Source organism: Rhincodon typus, chromosome 13, assembly GCF_021869965.1.
Source record: "Rhincodon typus isolate 14 chromosome 13, sRhiTyp1.1, whole genome shotgun sequence".
NCBI classification, from domain to species: Eukaryota; Metazoa; Chordata; class Chondrichthyes; order Orectolobiformes; family Rhincodontidae; genus Rhincodon; species Rhincodon typus.
Genome location: NC_063344.1, coordinates 21,651,988 through 21,671,480, shown reverse-complemented (window position 1 = coordinate 21,671,480; position 19,493 = coordinate 21,651,988). Strand labels below are relative to the sequence as shown.

General features: G+C 42.3%; 1 protein-coding gene across 3 annotated transcripts in view; it reads left to right on the top strand.

Moving 5' to 3' along the window:
• LOC109915894 (lipoma-preferred partner homolog) overlaps nucleotides 1-19,493 on the top strand; it is a 344,491-nt gene that overhangs the window by 264,380 nt on the left and 60,618 nt on the right. For all 3 annotated transcript variants that reach the window (XM_048604817.1, XM_048604816.1, XM_048604818.1), the window contains one exon: nucleotides 2,137-2,841. In XM_048604817.1, the coding sequence (XP_048460774.1) occupies nucleotides 2,137-2,841 (705 nt within the window). The remainder of the gene's footprint in view (nucleotides 1-2,136; nucleotides 2,842-19,493) is intronic.

The window sequence follows — 19,493 nt, the reverse complement described above, 5'->3', positions numbered from 1 at the left end:
ACAGACAGTAATCCAGTCAGAGTGACAGGGGGACAGACAGTAATCCAGTCAGAGTGACAGGGTGACAGAGAGTAATCCAGTTAGAGTGACGGGGCAAAAACAAAGTTGCTGGAAAAGTTCAGCAGGTCTGGCAGCATCAGTGGAGGAGAACCAGTCCGGTCACCCTTCCTCAGAACCTGCTGAGCTTTTCCAGCAATTTTGTTTTTGTTCCTGATTTACAGAATCCGCAGTTCTTTTGGTTTTTATTAGAGTGACAGGGGGACAGACAGTAATCCAGTCAGAGTGAAGGAGACATACAGTAATCCAGTCAGTGTGAGGGAGTAGATATGCAGTAATCCAGTCAGAGTGAGGGGGGAATTGGCAGTAATTCAGTAGAGTAAGAAGGGAATGGGCAAAATTCCAGTCAGAAGGAGAGTAGGAACAAGGCAGTAAACTGAGTGATTGACAGTCTGAGTGTCTCACCTGGAGTAGCTGGTGGGCTACAGTTGGAGAGAGAGAGAAAAGCCAAATTTGCATGCAGATGATTTTACTTGTTTCTGTTGTGAGTTTTCATTGCCACTGATTTCCCCTGGCCCTCTTGATTGCCTTGAGCTATTCCAATATTTTTCTAGCAACCATGATTGTTATTTATTGAAATGGAACTTTAATGTCTGCGTTGCTTTTCTGAAGATGTTGAATACCCTGTTAAATATTCAGAGTATCCAACATGTGTTCACACACTAATATCCCAAAGGTGACATTCTGACTGAACTTTATATTTTTGCCTTTTTACGGAAGATTATGTGCTGTTTCCATCACAGAAATAGACCATTGGACCCATCTGCTCCATGCTGGTGTTTCAGTTCCACACCAGCCTTTCTCCCTACCCTTCAAGTCTATATCATCATATCGGCAAATGCACTATTACATTTCGAGTTTTCTATTTCCTAGTGTTTATCTAACTTTCCTTAAATGTATTATGATGAAAGATGTTGGATTTATATATATGTATAAGTTTTAGAGTTTGGATTTCAGAATATTGGATGTGGAGTCGATTACTTTTTTTAAGGGTTAAAACGAAAAAAGAACTAGGTTAGACAGTGCTGACAGAACAGTGACCTATACATAATCCAGTATATATCAGAGAATAGGGACCCACTGTTGTGATACTGTGAAAACTGTGATAGTTTGCAATAGCTAAGGTAAATATTGAAGGAAATTACTTTGTTTTTGATTCAGGATAATCAAGGATTGGTTTTAGCTCACAAAGCTCAGGAACTAAATGTTTTTAGGCCCATTTAGTGGAGACCTGCCTGAGATCAGAAGCAAATGTAGTTTCTATCCTGGAAAGAAGTATCGGATAGTTCAGAGAAAGTGCGGTCAGACTGGTAGAACTGATTAATTTGTGTTTCATCCAAAACAGGAGTATTTGGTTAGAAATCTGCTGGTTGTTAGTAGCTGAGAAAGTCTAAGCTTTCAGTCTTATGAGTATTCCTGCAAGAAGACTTTACAGTTCCGAAGAAATAACTCGGCATAATCAATTAAGTTAAACCTAAAGATTTGATATGGACTATATAGAGTATATATAAATGCATCATATCAGGAAATGGGATGAGAATTTGTTTTGCCGTGTATTTTTCAAGGTCTTTCAAGTTCTATATTTAGAAAGCTTAGTTTTTTTTTTCTTTTGTGCAATAAGCTTCTGTTCTGTTCTAAAGAAACTCTGGTATGCTGTGTTTCAGTGTTGGGCCACCACTTTAACTAAAATAAAATAAAAGAATCACCTATCAAGGCAGATTTCATTCTGGAATGTGACTTGTCCAGTGGCACTATCAACTTGGATCATAACAATATCCACCCACTCTATATAAGGCTAACTGTGCTCACTGTGTGAAGGTGTTTCTCCTGAATGCCTGATGGGATTCATTAATGACTGTCTTCTTTAAATGGCTTCTGGTCTCCCACACAAATGGAAACATCTTTTTCCTGTCTACACTGTCAAACTCTTTTTGTAATTTTAAAGACATCCAACAGATCTCTGTACACAGCCTTCTCCTTTTCAAAAGAAAGGAGCCTTTTCCTGATCAATCTTTTCTGGCAGGTGTAATCTCCCAGTTCTGGTGTCATCCTCATGAAACATTTTTTCTTCTTTTTCAGAGCCATGGAGTCACCTCAACCATCAGTTCTTCAACTCCTCAAACTCCAATAACGACAGCTTCTCACAGTCCAGTGATTGGGCATCAGAGGATGGTTATCCCTTCTCAGCCACTTCTAACAGCCACAAAAAAGGCAGCTGCGAAGCCCCATGCTATCCAGGCCATTGCTATGGCCCCAAAGACCCAACCACAACCTATTCCAGCCTCCTACACCACAGCCTCCACACCTGCCCGACCTGCATTCAATGTGCAGGTTAAATCAGCACAGCCCAATCCCAATTTCATGCCACAGGGGCTTCAGCAACCAGGCCTAGACCCTGCCACTTCTCAATACCAGCAGTATAACCTGCAGCCAACTAGATTTCCTGAAACAGCTCCACCAGTACAGACTTACACTCAACAGCCCCGCTCCGTAGACCATGGGTATAGGGCACAGCCCACACAATACCCTGACCCAGGTTATACTTACAATCCTTCACCAAACCGCTACCAAGATCATCGGTCTGTTGCTCCAGCACCAGCATATGGAGTGGGTTATGCTGGTGACCCAGCATATGGAGCTCCGAATACCTGGAGACCTGAAGCAACTTATACCCACAATGCTCCTGGACCAAACCCTAGTGCCTATCATCAACCAGCTCCTAGCAAGAAAGCTTACATCACAGACCAAGCACCGGGACCAGCAGCACCTCTGCAACAACCCAAGGTACAAATGCGTCTCATGCTAAAAGTGTTGATATGTTTGCCTGAAGGTAATTTTCATGTCCTTTTTTTGTGGGTCTTCCTATCTTCACCTCCCTCACCCTCCCTTACGCCCACAGGCTCTAGACCTTTCAAACCCAAGTTTGATGTCCTGTGGTCATCAGTCCATGCCCTGTAGGAAACAGGCACTGTGCCTCCAGACTATTATATGATTATAAAGTATATGGAACTTCCTGAGGATGTGAGAGGTTGCTAAAGAAATTCTCCATATCCTGTTCCCCTTGATCTTCAACAATATTCCAAGCTCTGGTTTTAACTCTTTACTTCATTTTCTCAATTGAAAATGCATAACAGGAATTTCTGAATCATTACTCTCAAATTCCTGCTTTAACTTCAGCAGTAGATCAGCGTAGGCTCAAAAGAATGGTGCAAATGCAAACAAGTGCTATTTTATTCTAGTTCTCCATGGTGTGAGATATTAAGGAGAATCCACTGGGAATGCTCCCTGACACAAACTTCTACAAATTTAAGAGGAGGTTGCACAAATACATGAAGTAGAAAGGAATACAAGGCTATAGAGACATGGGGAGATGAGAAAGGATGGGAAAAAGCTGACATTGAACAAAAACATGGACCTAATGGACTGAATGACCTGTGTCGATACTGTAAGTACTGTGTATCAGTGTTGCCGTTGTGACTGAGAATTGTATCTAGAATGGAAACTACAAATGATGAGCCTGTAGAACCTCTCAGGTCATGTTGGAACACGTGTAATGTTCAGTGACTCTGTCTGTGAATGGTCTCTCTTCCTAATTAATGCTAACGTCTGTGAAGGCGGCAAAGGGATTTGGGTCTTTTTGTATTCACATTATCAGAAGCTCTTACTTTGGCACACAAACAGAAATAAACTATTGGGAGTTTGGCTTATAACTCTTGTGGGCTGTAGGACAAAAGTCAGGCAATGATATTTACGTTGTCCAGAGTCTTGGTCAGACCCTATCTGGAATAACTGTTCCTGATGAGCAAGGTCTTGTAGCCTTAATGTTGATTTTGGGGCTTTATGATTGCAGTTACTGAAAAAAAGCAGTTGACTATTTGTAACAAATTTTCAGAAACTTTATATTAAATTTGTTAAGCGGCCATTTAGATACAAAGCACTATTGCATTTGACAAACAAAGGAACCTGTGGCAGAAGAGAATGTGTTGTAGAATGGAAGAGCAGAGGCAGAAGTTTCGGAAGACTGGAGTGTTCGTGCCTGGTGTTGTGCAATTTTAGATGGGAATAGTCTTTGCTCTTCCCTCAGACTAAAGTAGAGGAACTCCTGGTCTTCTCCCAAGAAAATGGTGTCTCGGTCCACTGAATTCTCTCTCTCTCTCTCTCTCTCTCTCTCTTCCCTCCCCTCCCACCTCCTTCCATTCACCTCTTGTTGCTGCACTTTGTTTTGGGAGCTGGCTATCCAGGCTTCATCTGAGGGCTGGTTTACCATTGTTTCAAAGAACTTATTATTCGAAATCAATACATTGATATTAGTGCCAGATATATTGTTTAACACTAGTTCAATGGGGCATTGTGACCTTGATGATTCTTGTGATCCTTCCCTTTCGTTTTTATATCCTAGAAATTTGAAAAGATAGTTGCTGCTGTGATAGCTGTTAACCGAACTGTCGTACCAAACAGTTATGGAGAAGGTTATGGAGATGGTGAGGGCTATAGGGCTTGAAGGAAGGTACAGAATAAGGGAAGGTTAGAGAAACTGGTGAAGGTTCCAGACATAAGGGAGGGTTATTGGGTCTGAAGGATGTTACAGAGATAGGGACAGTTATAGGGTCTGGAAGAAGTTACAGAGATAGGCAGGGTAATAGGGTCTGGAGGCGGTTCCAGAGATAGGGAGCGTTATAGGGACTGGAGAAGATTACAGAGAAAGGGAGGGTTATAAGGTCAGTTGGAGGTTCCAGAGATAGGAGGATTATAGGTCCTGGGGGAGGTTACAGAGGTAGGGAGGGTTACAGGGTCTGGAGGAGGTTCCAGAGATAGGGAGGGTTATAGGATCTGGAGGATGTTACAGAGATAGGGAGAGTTATAGAGGCAGGAGGAGATTACAGAGATGGGAAAGGTTTACCAGAAACGGCTCCTTCGGGCCAAGACATCAGTCAACTCTGAAATGCCACTGATTAGGAGTTATATTTGTGGGGAGTTGCTGATGTGTTGCCTTCCAGAGAGAAGAGAAACTCACAAAGCTTTATTGAATTGAAAGCTATAATCAGTGTCTGGACTGTCAGGAAATGGAGTGATTTGGGAAGTGAGTCCAATCCAAAAGTCATTTTTTGCTCTAGTTTTGGCTCCACCTCCTTCTGTGACGCACTGGATTTCTCTGACAGATCACTGTCCTGTTGCAGTGTTGAGTGGTTGAAATCTACTTCAGTCACTGGTACATCACCAACTCTTGGATCATTTTGCTCCTTCTAACTTGGCCTTTGTTCCCTTCGCCCTCACCTCCTCCCTTCACCTCATCCGGCTCTCACTGTGCTTTTTCTCTGTCCACAGTTAATCTCTGTGATGTGACGCTGAACGAATTTTGCACCAGCATTCCCATAATTGCCTTGATATTTTACCTCCCAAAACTGTCTCGCAAAATCTCCATCATGTGGAGAGCTATCGCATTTTTTGACTAACTCATAATATAAGTGACTCCTGAAGTGCAGGAAGCGAGACGGAAATATTAATTCTGAGCTGTTGCTGTGATCATGTGCTTGTTGTGCCAATTTGTAATTCCCTCAGGAAATGGCTTTTACAAATTAAGGATGTATGTGTGTGTCGGGCAGGAAGGTGTGACTCATTCCTTCGGCAATTTGTCTGACTAGCTTTCCTCAATCTTTAGTTAAGTGACGCTGCCTGTGAATATAAAGCAGCTATTTTCCTAAACCCGTTCATTAGCTAAAGAGAAATGACAGAGTCGCAAAGGTGAAACCTTTCTGTTCATTGTGAGTGGTTTACTGGAAGCTTCAAGCTGTTTGGATAGTTTTCATTACACTGATTGATCAGTCACACACTTGCTGTTTAGGTACAAGAGAAAGCACATTTAAATTTAATGAACTACCAAAGAGAGCAAAATGAAATTCATATTAAGAGAAACACACTAGCTCCTCAGAGCAGAGCACAGATTGACCAAGGGACAGCATCATGACTCATTACACATTGTGACTGAGGATGAAGCAGAGAATTTTATACAGAGAATCTACAAGTGTTCTGGACATTACAAAGACAGAGTGCAGCAACAGGAAACATTGGAACCTCATGGCATGTGGGGACCACAACACACACTGTGGGTAGCATTCTCTCAGGAAATTGTGCATTTAATTCCCACTCCAGAGATATATGCATAAGATGTAACCACCAACTGATTGCAATAATGAGGATGTGCTGCCCTATCAGAGGCTCAGTACTGAGGGAGCACTGCACTGTCAGAGGGTCAGTGCTGTGGCAGTGCTGCCCCATCAGAGGTCAGTACTGAGGATGTGCTGCCCTGCACTGTTGGAGTATTAGTACTGAGCGAGCGCCACACTGTAACTTCTGGCCCAACTCTCCCATTATCATCAAACTGGCAGATCACCCCAGTTCAAATAATTGTGCAGGAGAGCATGCCAGGAACAACACCAGATATATCTGAAAATGAGCTTTAACCTCTTAAAGCTACAGCACAGAACCACCTGCTTGCCAAACAGCGAAGCAGCATGCAATACACAAGCTAAGCAAGCTTACAACCAACGGAGCAGATCTGAAAACCTTGCACATCCAGTCATGAATAGTGGACAATTAAACAACTAACACGACGAGGAAGTTCCACAAATATCCCGTCCTCATGTGGGAGTCCATTGCGTTAGTGCAGAAGACAAAACTCAAGCATTTGTAAGCATCTTCAGCCAGTAGTGCCAAGTGGATGATCCATCTTGGCAACTTCCTGAAGTCCCCAAAATCACAGATGCCAGCCTTCAATCAATTGCAATAACTCCACTTGACAGCAAGTAACATTTGGAGGCACTTGACCTTTGCAACTATTTTTTTATTTATGCAAGGGATGTGGATGTTTCTGGCTACGCCAGCATTTATTGTTCATCCCTAATTATCCAGAGGGCAGTTAAGTGTCAACCACATTACTGTGGGTCTGCAATCACATGTAGGCCAGACCAGATAAGGAAGACAGATTTCCTTCCATTAAGGACATCATTGAACCAGATGGGCTTTCTGATAATCAGCAATGGCTTCATGGTCATCATTAGACTCTTAATTCCAGATTCTTTTTATTTGAATTCAAATTCCATTATCTACCATGATAGGACTTGAATCCGTGTCCCCAAAACATTAGCTGAGTTTCTGGATTAATAATCTCATGATAATGCCACTAGGCCATTGCCTCCCCTAACATTCTGGCAATAATACTGAAGATTTGTGCTCCAGAACTTGCTGTGCCCCTAGCCAAGCTGTTCTAGTACAGCTACAACATTGGCATCTGACTGATAAGGTGGAAAATTGCCCAGGTTTGTCCTGTACTCAAGTAGCAGGACAAATCCAATCTGGCCAATTGCTGCCCCATCAGTCTATATTTGATCATCAGCAAAGTGATGAAGGTGGTCATTATTAGTGCCATTCAGCGGCAGTTGCATAAGGATGACCTACTCACTGGTGCTCAGTTTGAGTTCTGCCAGGGCTACTCAGATCCTGACCTCATTAACGCCCCAATCTTAACATGAATAGATGTGCTGAACTCCAGAGGAGTAATGGTAGTGACAATCCTTGACATTAACTGAAGCTTTTAACTGAATGTGGCATTGAGAAGCCCTAGCAAAACTGGACTCAATGGAAAACGTCTGCACCAGATTGAATCATACCTGGCACAAAGGAAGGTGGTTGTGGTTGTTGGAGGTCAGTCATCTAGGCTCCCAGCCATCTCTTAAGGAGTTCCTCAGGGTGTTGTCCTGGACCCAGCCATTTTCAGTTGCCCCTTCAATGGCCTTCCCTCATCGTAAGATTAGAAATGGGGAGTTTGCTGATGATAGTACACCATTAAGCATCATTCATGTCTCCTCAGAATATTGAAGCCATACATGTTCAAGTACAGCAAGAACTGGACAGTATCCAGGTTTGGGTTGACAGGTAGCAAGTAACGTTCACACCACACAAGTGCTGGGTAATGACCGTGCCCAACAAAAAAGAATCCACCCATTATCTCATGATTCTCAATGGCATTACTATCACTGAATCCCCCACTATCAATATCCTGAGGGTTACCAATTACCAGTAACTGAATGAGACCAGCCATATGTAACTACAAGAACAGGTCAGAGCAAGGTATCCTGAAGTGAGTAACTCACCTCCTGATTTTTCAAAGGCTGTCCACCATCTGCAAGGCACAAGTCAGGAGTGTGATGGAATCAACTGCACTTGTCTGAATGAATCTAGTTCCAACAACACTTGAGAACTCACCATCCAGGACAAAGCATCCTGCTTGTTTGGCATCCCATCTACCACCATCTACAGTACTGATGCTCAGTAGCAGCAGTGTGTACCATCTACAGGAGACGCTGCAACAACTCACTTAAGGCTTGTCTGACGGAAGCTTCGAAAATCTGCAGTCTGTGCCATCTAGAACGACAAGATCCATGGGAAGACCACCACCTGCAAGTTTTCCTCCAAGCCAACCACCATTCCTGATTTTGGAATATGTCACCACTCATTCAGAGACAGTGGGTCAGAGTCCTGGAACTCTGCTGCCTACAGCATTGTGGTTGTCACTGCACCCCAAAGACTGCAGCGGTTCAAGAAAGCAGTTCCCCATCAGAGCAATTTGTGATGGGCATTAAATGCTGGCCACATCCAGCAAACAAATAAAACCATTTTTCAAAATCTGTCATTCCCACCACCCTCCCCTCACTCTCTGATACTCCCTGTACAGTGTGGACCCCTCCTCTTCCTCTCCATCCCCCCCACTGAGAATCATGTTCATGGGTTTCACATGGCTAACATCAATGAGCAATGGAACCAAGGAGCTCTGACCTTATCAGGCAAATGGAGGAGATCCTGCGAGACTCGATTAAAAAATAACAGGTGAATTATTCATGATGACCTGAACTAATGTTTACTCCAGAAGCAGCATCCCTACATAAATCACACTGCGGTTTGCAATTTGCACAAGTTAGATGCCATGTTTCCAACATCACAGCAGTGACTACACTGCCAAAAATAAAACTTCATTGGCTGTCAACTCGTTCAGTACTCATGGGTTAAAGGAGCGAGGAAATCAGCCAGGAATCCTACAGTTTTTCACAACTTACAAGTACAAAATTGAACCCAGCTGTGATGGCCTCCATTGCCAATTAGCTCAGTCACATAGCACTCTGTCAACTCAGGCAGGAACGGCGACCATCTGCCCATGCTCTATGGTTGCTGTTTGGTGGCCAGGTGTCCGGAAGGAGGCAGCACCCAGCAAATCATTTGGGGGAAGAGGCAAATCGTGAAAGCTGTTTGTGTTGATTTTTCAGTCTCTTTGCAAGCTTCTTCTTGTAGCCTTTACTACGCTTGCAATTCACTAGGATTGGTGCTAGCTTTTGCATTTTTATACACTTTTTCTTTTAGTTTTATCTGTCCGGTACTTCATTAGTCATTCTTGATTGGTTTTTATTGCTAAATAGTCCTCTTATACATTTGCTTTATAAATTGTGTTATAAATTGTCTTTATAAATTGAATCTCATTGTGTTGTGTTAGAATAACTCTCACCTCATCTTGTTATTTCAGCCATTGAGAGATTCACTCAGTTATTGTAGATGTTGTGTTACATCTCATGGTCAGGTCTGCCAGTATATCTTTTAAGAGTCACTCTCCTGATATTATCACTGCATCCCAGCACGTGAACTGAGAATATAAAGGTCATATAATCCAGTTCACCTCAGATCACTTGGAGCATGGCACTTTACTGAAAGCATGCAGCACCGTCGTAACAAAATAGCTAAATGTTATCCCAGACACTAATACGTCTGTGAATGTAATGTTTATACAGCATAGTTAGTTGTAATAAGCGTCTTTTGGATTCTTCAATACCACAATATCCACTCCCAGTTTCTTATTTTACAAGGGATAGCATAAACACTGCTGCATTAGTGAAAGCATCCTGCTGGAGGCAAACATTTCACAAGTAGAAAGTCTCTGCCTCATCATATTGAAGTCAATCTTATGTAAGTCTAAAATCTCAGCACTGCTTCATATTCCTCCCTTGCAAAGTTGACTTTGCGTTTGATTGCATGACAAATGCTGTGATATAGATTAGCAAGCAAGCATAGTTAGACTGAACTAAATCTAGCTCATTGCTCAGTAATATAATGGATTTGGTTGTCCCAATTCTTGAACATTTTGTTGCAAACAAAACTCCCAAACACGTCCAAGAATTTCACTACTTCTCTGATGAGGTTGGAAACTTGGGTTCTAAATTGGATAGGACCATGCATTATTTCAAGGTATGATTTGTATTTATATGTTGCTTGTATTAAAAAGAACATACTTTTAGGTTCCTGTTTTATTTCTGCAAGTGGTTTGGCTTGGCATAGAAGTCTATAACACAGAAAAAGGCCTTCGGCCCATTGACATTGTGTGTGTCAATAATAACCACTTAATTATTCTAATCCCATTTTCCAGCACTTGGTTCATAGGCGTGTATGCCTTGGCATCACAAGTACACATCTAAATACTTCTTTAATGTTATGAGGATTTCTGCCTGTACTTCACCCGCGCCCCCAAACCGCTCCCCCCCCCACCGCTATACAGGCAGTGAGTTCAGGATTCCCACTACCCTGTGGGAAAAAAAACAAAATTCCTCACATTCCCTCTAAACCTCCTGACCCTTACCTTAAATTTATGGCCCATGGTCATTCACCTCCATCCACCCTCCACAAAAGGTAAAAGTTCCTTCCTGTTTACCCTACCTCTGCCCCTCATTGCTTGTACATCTCAATCATGTTCTATCTCAGTCTCCTCTGTTCCAAGGAAAACAACTCCAGTCTGTTCAGTCTTTCTTTATAACTAAAACTCTCCAGTGTAAGCAACATTCTGGTAAATCTCCTCTGCACTCTCTCCACTGCAATCACATCCTAACTATAATATGGATTCCAGAATTACACACAATATACCTCCAGTGTAACCTCCCTGCTTTTAAACTCAATGCCTTGGCTAATAAAGGTAAGGATCCCATATGTCTCAAAGGGTGTTTACGTGCATGTAATCGAGGCCTGAAAGTGAATAGATTAGTGCTTTGGAAAATAAAGAATAACAGAGAGAAAATAATTGTGGTGTTGCCAAGAAACAAAGGGTCCTCTGACACAGAAAGACAGGGACAGAAACATGTTTCCTTTTAGAAACAGAAAGCCATCCAGAAGGTTAGTGTGTGGGCAGTTTCTTTTAGAGAGAGAAATCAGTCATTCAGAAACAAAGACCTATAGCATCACCAGTGCAGCTGAGCAGTCTCCAAAATAGCCAGGGAACAAAAAAGAAAGTCGTGAGTGGTTTAGAAGTCAAAAAGAGAAAACTTCCAGAAACAGGAGACTTTAAGGTATCAAAGCTTGTTTCAAGCATGCGTTTAAGGAATGCGCATTAAGGAGTAACACAACTATGTTAACAATTTGTTCTATAGTCTCATTAACAGAAATTAACTCATAAGAAAGCATTGAATGAATTCAGAAGATACCCTTCACTGAGTTTTGAGTATCTGTAAGGTTATGGTTGAGGATAAAGCGTCTTTATTTCAAAGATTTGTGATGGGACCATTTCAAATAGTTCTTTCATAGAATCATCATAGAATCCCTACAGTGTGGAAACAGGCCCTTTGGCCCAACAAGTCCACACCGAACCTCAGAGCATCCCACCCAGACTCATCCCCCTTTAACCCACCTAACCTACACATCCCTATGGGCAATTTAGCATGGCCTCTCCACCTAACCTAGAGTAAAATAGTTTGTTTCATCTCCTTTTGTGCGTACAGATATTTATGTTGATTCATTTAAAGTACATTGGCAGCTTATTGTGAATATGTTCAGTAACTAACTACTACAGTAAGCAAATAGCAAATATAAAATTTATGGGTCTGAATCTTACCATATCTTGGCAATGTGTCATTTTCATCAAGTTTCATATAGGGCTTTCCTCTGCAATGCCCAGCAAGTTTGCTCATACTATCATCACAACTCGCCTCATGAACAAAGTACCACATCCGTATGGCCAAGTCACTCAGGTCACCTCAGACCTTCTCCCCACCTGCACCAACCCTAACAGCTGAGCCATTCAGTTTGATCTCACTTAATCCCTCCCTTTCTCTCATTCCAAAGGAAAACAGGCCACAGTAGGGTGAAAAGGATCAAAATGAGTGATGTGGCACCCAACATTTGACTCCTTACTAGCTACAAGGAGAGCCATTCTGAATGGTTGACTGACCATGCCCAAATCCCTGGACTGATAACAGAGGTTGCGGTTGATACACTGTGTCGCATCTCCCCGTGTGAAGGGTTTCTCCCTTGACTTGACTGCGGACTGCTCCTCCTACACTTTGAGACTTGGCCACTTACTTGCTGCGCATTCAGTGTGTTTGTCCTGTGCAGTGCTGGCACATGGAGCAGGTATGAGATTGGCTTGGCACACTGCCATACAGCAAGATGACCTTACACACGTATGTACACACACCCTTGACTGGCAACTGCTGACAGTTGTGACAGCCTGGATTTGTTTCTGTGCAATGTGTTACTGTGAACCTGTTTGGCAAAGCACTGCAAAGCAGAGATGCTTGGAGCTTCCAGGTAGGCTCAAAGTGAGCAAGTGTTAAGAAAATGAGAGAGCAGTGTTGAGATGCAGCCTGATCCAATATGTTAGCTGGGTGCCTGTCCTGCCAGCACATTGCAATGATAAGCACTGGTGCAATCCAAAGTGTAGCATTTAAGTGCAGAAGCATTCTGTAGGTGGATCAGATATGTGCCATGATGTTTCCATGAGATTAATGCTTGTTACCCATGGAGTGTACCCCGAGATATTGGTGCCATATGTCCAAGATGGACATCTGGAGGAGCAAACAGTGAGCTGAAGTCACCAGGTTAACAACCCTGAAATTCATAGTGGGGGTTCTCAGCATCTAGTTTCTCTCTAGCAGGTGCTAGAATGGGAATTTGTATTTTTATGAGACAATATTAACTTAAAATGGGAATGTAGATAGGGGCAATAAATGCTGACCTAGCCAGCGATGCCCTCATCCTGTGAATGAATAAAGAATGAATTATTAAAAAATGATACTAATAAGGGATAATGCCTGTGAATAGGCCTATTTTTGCTCCTTAGTGAGAATCCTGGCTCGGCATTCAGTACTCATTTGGAAAAGATAACATTTTGGTCTCACCATTGAGAAAAGTCTTGCTCAAATTCCCAAATTTCTCACCAGAGTCCACATCATTCAGGATATGAGGCGATTTGCCCATGATCTATGAAGTCAGGTTTCACTCTAAGATCTGTCCAGTATTAACAACATATCAATTCCTTGACATAATCTTGTCTGGTTACCCCAATCTATAATGAATTTAAAAGGTAAATTCAGTTTCACCATTCTTTTTTTAAGTAAAAGTTTTGTTCACGGAATCATTTCCATGCAAATTTCCTGAAGTTTGAGTTAACAGCAATTTGAACAGAGGCAGCTAAATGCAATGAATCAGACCTCAGTGGAGAATTACTTGCTTATTTCGGGGCATTTGTCTAAATGTTCCTGAGAACAATGAGTATGGTAATGGTGACTGAAGCAGCTCTTGGGTAGTGGGTGACTGATTAGAGAAGGCACTCAATGTGGCATTTGCTGCAGAATTTTGTTCCTCATTTGAAGGAAACTGCATTTTTCTCTCTGGAAAGAGACATTTAAAAGGGGAAGATGCATTAGCTTCCAGGCTGCTCAGCACAAATTGATCCATAGCTTTCAAGAATGACAGGGATGTGTCTCATCTGTTCTACAATCTGATGAATAAAATTACAGATAAATCTGCTTTTTGAGCACAGGACATTATGTGCACAGTCTGATGTTCTTACTGCCGAGCCTCCATCATCTGCTTCCTCCTTCTCACTGTAATTTCAGTATTTCTCTTTTAGTATTTAGTGCTTTTCTAACCTGACCTTCTCTTATAGACGTTTGCCTTTTTCCTTTATTCCTCATCTTTCCATTTCTACTCCGAAGGAGCTAACTCAACGCAATCTGACCTCAACATCCATGCAATGGACTGTTCTGCTACAGTACACCAGCACCTTGAGGTACTGAGGCCAAACGTTTAAATCCACTGGAAACTATAACTTAGGGTGACTGTCTGAATTAAAAGCTAGCAGTTCTGACAATATAGGAAGCACTTAGTATTGACCTTCTGACAGTGCAGTACATCCTCAGTACTGATCCTCCAGCATTGCAGCACTCCCTCCATACTGACCCTCCCATAGTATCATACTTCCTCAGTCAGTGTTGGCACAAACTGACCTGCAAAATTCTACCACCAAGGACCCCACCTTGCCATAACATCCTGTTCTTCCATAGACGAGATGTGCAGAGCCCCAGAAAGAGTCCAGTCAGCAGGAGGTGGGCCCCTCACATTCATTCTCCATTTGGCTGTGGTAATTTCACAGCAAAAATGTGTCTGTGAAGTGGTGACTTGGAGCCAGTGGTTTTGGTATAATGATTTTTGAGTGTTTTTGATTTGTACAGGCATTTAGTGGTTCCAACTGATAGCCACTTCTATGTTGTTTAATTCTTTTAAGATGGCCGATTAATCCACAGCAATAGATTTGTGTCTGCTGTGCTTGAGATTTATAGATTATGACTTTCACGCTCATGCTGTGTGAAGTACATGGTTTCAGCCAGCCTTACAAGTATGTAGTAGGCTTAAGGCTCCATATCAGAAGTGCTGCAAGTTACTTTCTCAAGAGCAGGCTGATGCCTGATGGTCACCAGAGAATCATAGAATCCCTACAGTGTGGAAGCAGGTCATTCAGGCCAACGAGTCCACACCAACCCTCCGAAGAGCATCCCACCCATACCCACCCGTCCTACCCTATAACCCTGCTTTTCCCATGGCTAATCCTCCTAACCTACACATCCCTGGACACTGTGGGCAATTTAGCATGGCCAATTCACCTAACCTGCTCATCTTTGGATTTTAGGAGGAAACTGGAGCACCCAGAGGAAACTCCCACAGATGTAGGGAGAACATGCAAATTCCATACAGACCATGCTACATACAGCTGATTTACTAGTTAACTTGGGTCTTGATTGGAGAACTGAGTGCCCCATTGTGGGGAGGTGCTGTGACAGTGAGAATATCACTGGGCAAATAATCCAGAACCGCAGCCTGATATTCTGGGGACATATATATGAACATACTTAATAAAAGCAAATGTGAACCGTTAAGCCTCTCAAGCTTGCTCTGCCATTTCAATAAGATCATGGCTGATTTGCTTGTGTTCCAAATTCCACATTCCCATCTATCCCTGATAACATTTGATTCCCCTGCCTGATGAGAATCTATCTGCCTCTGCCTTAAAATTGCACAATCCTCTGAGAGAGAAAAAAATTCCCCTCAGCTCTGTCCTTATAGCGTGACTCCTAATTTTAAAACAATATTCCTCAATCTGGACTGACACACAAGAGGAAACATCCTTTCCACGCTCACCTTGTCAAGACGAACTAGGATCTTCTGCTCTTCAATAAAATCATCTTACACTCTTCTATATTCTAATCAACAAGCCCAGATGTCCAATCTTGTCTCATAATGCAACCCGTTCATTCCAAATGTCAATCCAGTAAACATCCTTTGAACCGACTCCAATCCATTTACATCCAGCCTTAAACAAGAAGACCAAAATTGTAGACAGTACTTCAGATGTGGTCTCATCAATGCTCTGTTTAAGTGAAGTCCAACATCCTGACTTTAACGTTCAGATCCTCTTGTAATAAAAGCTAGCACACCATTAACCTTCTTGATCAATACACTACCTGCAGACTAATTGTAACTAATACATTGGAACACCTAGATTCCTCTGCATCTGAGCATTCTGCAGTCATTCTCCATTTAAGTAATACTTTGTTTTTATTTTATTCTTCTTCCCAAAGTGAACAACTTCACATTTTACCACATAATACTCTATCTGCCCATTCACTTAAACTACATTAGTCTGCATTCTTGTTAGGTCTTCTTCCCAACACAATTTCCTACCTATCTTTAAGTCATCTGCAAATTTAGCCAACATGCCTTCAATTCCCTCATCTAAGTCATTGGTAAAAATTGTAAAATGCAGGAGCAGGGCCCTCAGCATTTTACATTCAGCCAATCTGAAAAACATCCAATTATGCATATCCCTTTTTTCTGCCAGCCAATCTTCTACCCATTTTGCTGTGATGCCCCCTACAACTTGAGCATCTACTTTTCACATTAACCTTTTATGTGGAACCTTGTCAAATGCCTTCTGTAAATCCATGTCCAGTGTATCAACATGCTACCCTTGATCTGCAATGCTTATTGCTCCTTCAAAGAATTCCAGTAAATTAGTTAAATACACAGTCCCAGAGATTGAAATTGACTTACATTGACAATGGTTACTGATTGAATGGTCACAATTAATGCTCTTAGCATGAATCAAGTATGTCTTGTTGATGTTCAACAGAAGCCTAAGACCTGACTATCTCAACTCCTCAGCCATCATGGATAGTCTTCATTGTCTTCTGACATTGGGGAAATGTTATCAATTTACTTAATGTTCCAGATGTTAGACCTCCATGTTGGGAGAGTAGTTTTGCCTTCTGTCATGAATTTCCTTCTCATCAAATGGTTGCAAAAATTAGAATGAGTGATACACTTTCAAGTTAAGGGGATGATCACTTAGGACTGAGATAAGGAGAAATTTCTTCACGCAAATGGTTGTGAATCTTTGAGATGTGAGGGAATGCATGGGAATGTCAAACTGAAGGATAGGATCAGCCATGATCGTATTGAATGGTGGAGCAGTCTCAATGGGCCAAATGGTGGTATCCTGCTCCTATTTCTTTCTTCGTATGCATTTTCCTGACTCCATCACCAAATGAATGCCTCAGTTTTGTTTCCAAGTACACATACCACATCTGAGCATTAACATTAACCAGATGAAAACTGCATCAACAACTCTATCTCTAAACGTCCCAATGACGTTTTACATTGATACAGCATTTCTGAAACAAGAAAACAACCAACAATTTTTCTTGGGGAAACAAGAAAGATAAACTGAGAGATTATAGAAAATGTGAAAAATCAAGGGTGAAACCTCAGAGTTTACTTTGTATCGGACGCACTTCGAAGGTGATTTGTACAGTTGAAAAATGCTATAAAAATTCACTGATTTACTTCACCAGAACACATTAATATTGAATTATTCCATCAAATCTCCCATCACCTTTCAGTTTTAATGACAATTGGACCAGTTTCTGCAGATTCCATTCATAACCAAGGATCACTTTGAATTGAAATTCAGTGAATTGATCTGGGGAATATTTATCCCTAATCAAAAATCAGATTATTGGGTCATAATCAAATTGCTGTTTGTGATACATTGCTGTGTATGATTCAGCTGCTGTGGTTGTCACATTTCAACAGTGAGTACCCTTGAATGGTGCTTCATTGACAGAGGTTTCAGTCCATCCTCGAGGTCATTAAAGATGTTACAAAATTGCTATTTATCTTTTTTGCAACCCCATGGTCACCATTGATCCCTTTCTTTCCCTCTCTCCCTCAGAATTTCTTCCCAACCCATGTTCTCCCATCTTCTTCTTTTTCTCACTCTCTTCCCCACGTCCCCCTCCCCTCCCTGGTTTTCCAGCCTCTCCTGCTAGCAGAATATGTACAGCACTCTTCATACACATTTTTTTGCACAATAACCTTTTTTTGAAAGGATTCTTTGATCGACTGAAACAACATTGAGTTGCTTCCCAAACCCCAGATCAATCGACATTGTGCTCAGGAGGGAAGGAGGAGAAAAGACAAGTAAAATGATTCTCAATCAGGGGTTAGTGGTGGTACTGCCAGCTGTGAGTCAGGAGGTTGTAGGTTCCAGGGACTGGAGGACAAAAATCCAGGCTTACATTCCCAGTGCAGTACTCAGGGTGTCCCATGTGGTCAAAGGAGCTTTCAGGTGAGATAGTAAACCACTGACATCCCTGCACTTCCAGATAAATGTGGTGGGATTTGCACCAGTGTCCCCCTCACTACTGATCCGAAGTGCGGCGCTCCCTCAGTATGGGTCCTCCAACAGAGTAGCACTCCCTCAGTACTGACCCTCCGCTACTGCAACACTCCGTCAGTACCGACCCTCCAACAGTGCAACACTCCCTCAGTACTGACCCTCCGACAGTGTAGCAGTCCCTCAGTATTGACCCTACAGCAATGCAGCACTCCCTCTGTATGGACCTGCCAACAGTGCAGCACTCCTTCAGTATCAACCCTCTGACAGTGCAGCACTTCCTCATTACTGACCCTCCGACAGTGCAGCACTCCCTCAATATAGACCCCACAGCAATGCAGCACTCCCTCTGTATGGACCCTCCGACAGTGCAACACTGCCTCATTATAGACCCTCCAGCAATGCAGCACTCCCTCAGTACTGACCCTCTAACAATCCAACATGCCCTCAGTACTGACTGTTTGAGAATTTAGCACATCTTCAGGCCCGCACTAGTGTCGTAGACTGGATTTTATGCACAGTGTGAATTGGACCCAAAAATATGTGACTTTGAGACGAGAATGTTATCAACAGAATCACATTTATAATTTTGAGAGGACAGTGAGTTAGTAGAATTGATGGGCAAATAATAAAAAATAAACCTTCGGGTATTCAATTAAGTGAAAAGAAGGTAAAATTGCCTTTTAAACAAATGTTTCTGTTGACAAACCAGTTGGGAATTTGCAGTGACACACTTAATGTTTGACAGTTAATGTCATGCCTTTCTTTAAACTCTCCAAGTGATGAGAATCTGTTCTCCTCCCGCAGTGTCCTTGTTGAAATTCTAGTAGCAATAAAAGAAGCAGCTTTAGTACTCTGGGCAGATTTTAATTCCAACTCTTTTACTTTCACTGATGAATACACATGTTTCCTCAACTAAACAACTTCTCATTAATTTCACAGGGTTTGAACTAACTTGAAACTGCCCTGTATAATGGGACGACATTACTACCACAGTCAGGTCCTTGCAGTCCAATCCCCCCCAGACTTGTCTGCTGCCTGGGAGGTGTTCTCACAATAGGTCATATTTGCATCTCTGCGTAGAAGGGTTATGCATTCATGTCACACTTCAGAAACTTGAGCACAATATCCAAAGCCAGCACTACAGATGCAACACTGAGGGAGTGCCGCACTGTCAGAGGATCAGTACTGAAGGAGTGCTGCACCATCAGAGGTTATGTACTGAGGGAGTGCTACACTTTCAGATGGTCAGTAATGAGAGAGTGCTGCACTGTCAGAGGATCAGTACTGATGGAGTGCTGCACTGTCAGAGGATCAGTACTGAGGGAATGCTGCACTGTCAGAGGGTTAGTACTGAGGGAGTTCTGTACTGTCAGAGGATCAATACTGAGGGAGTGCT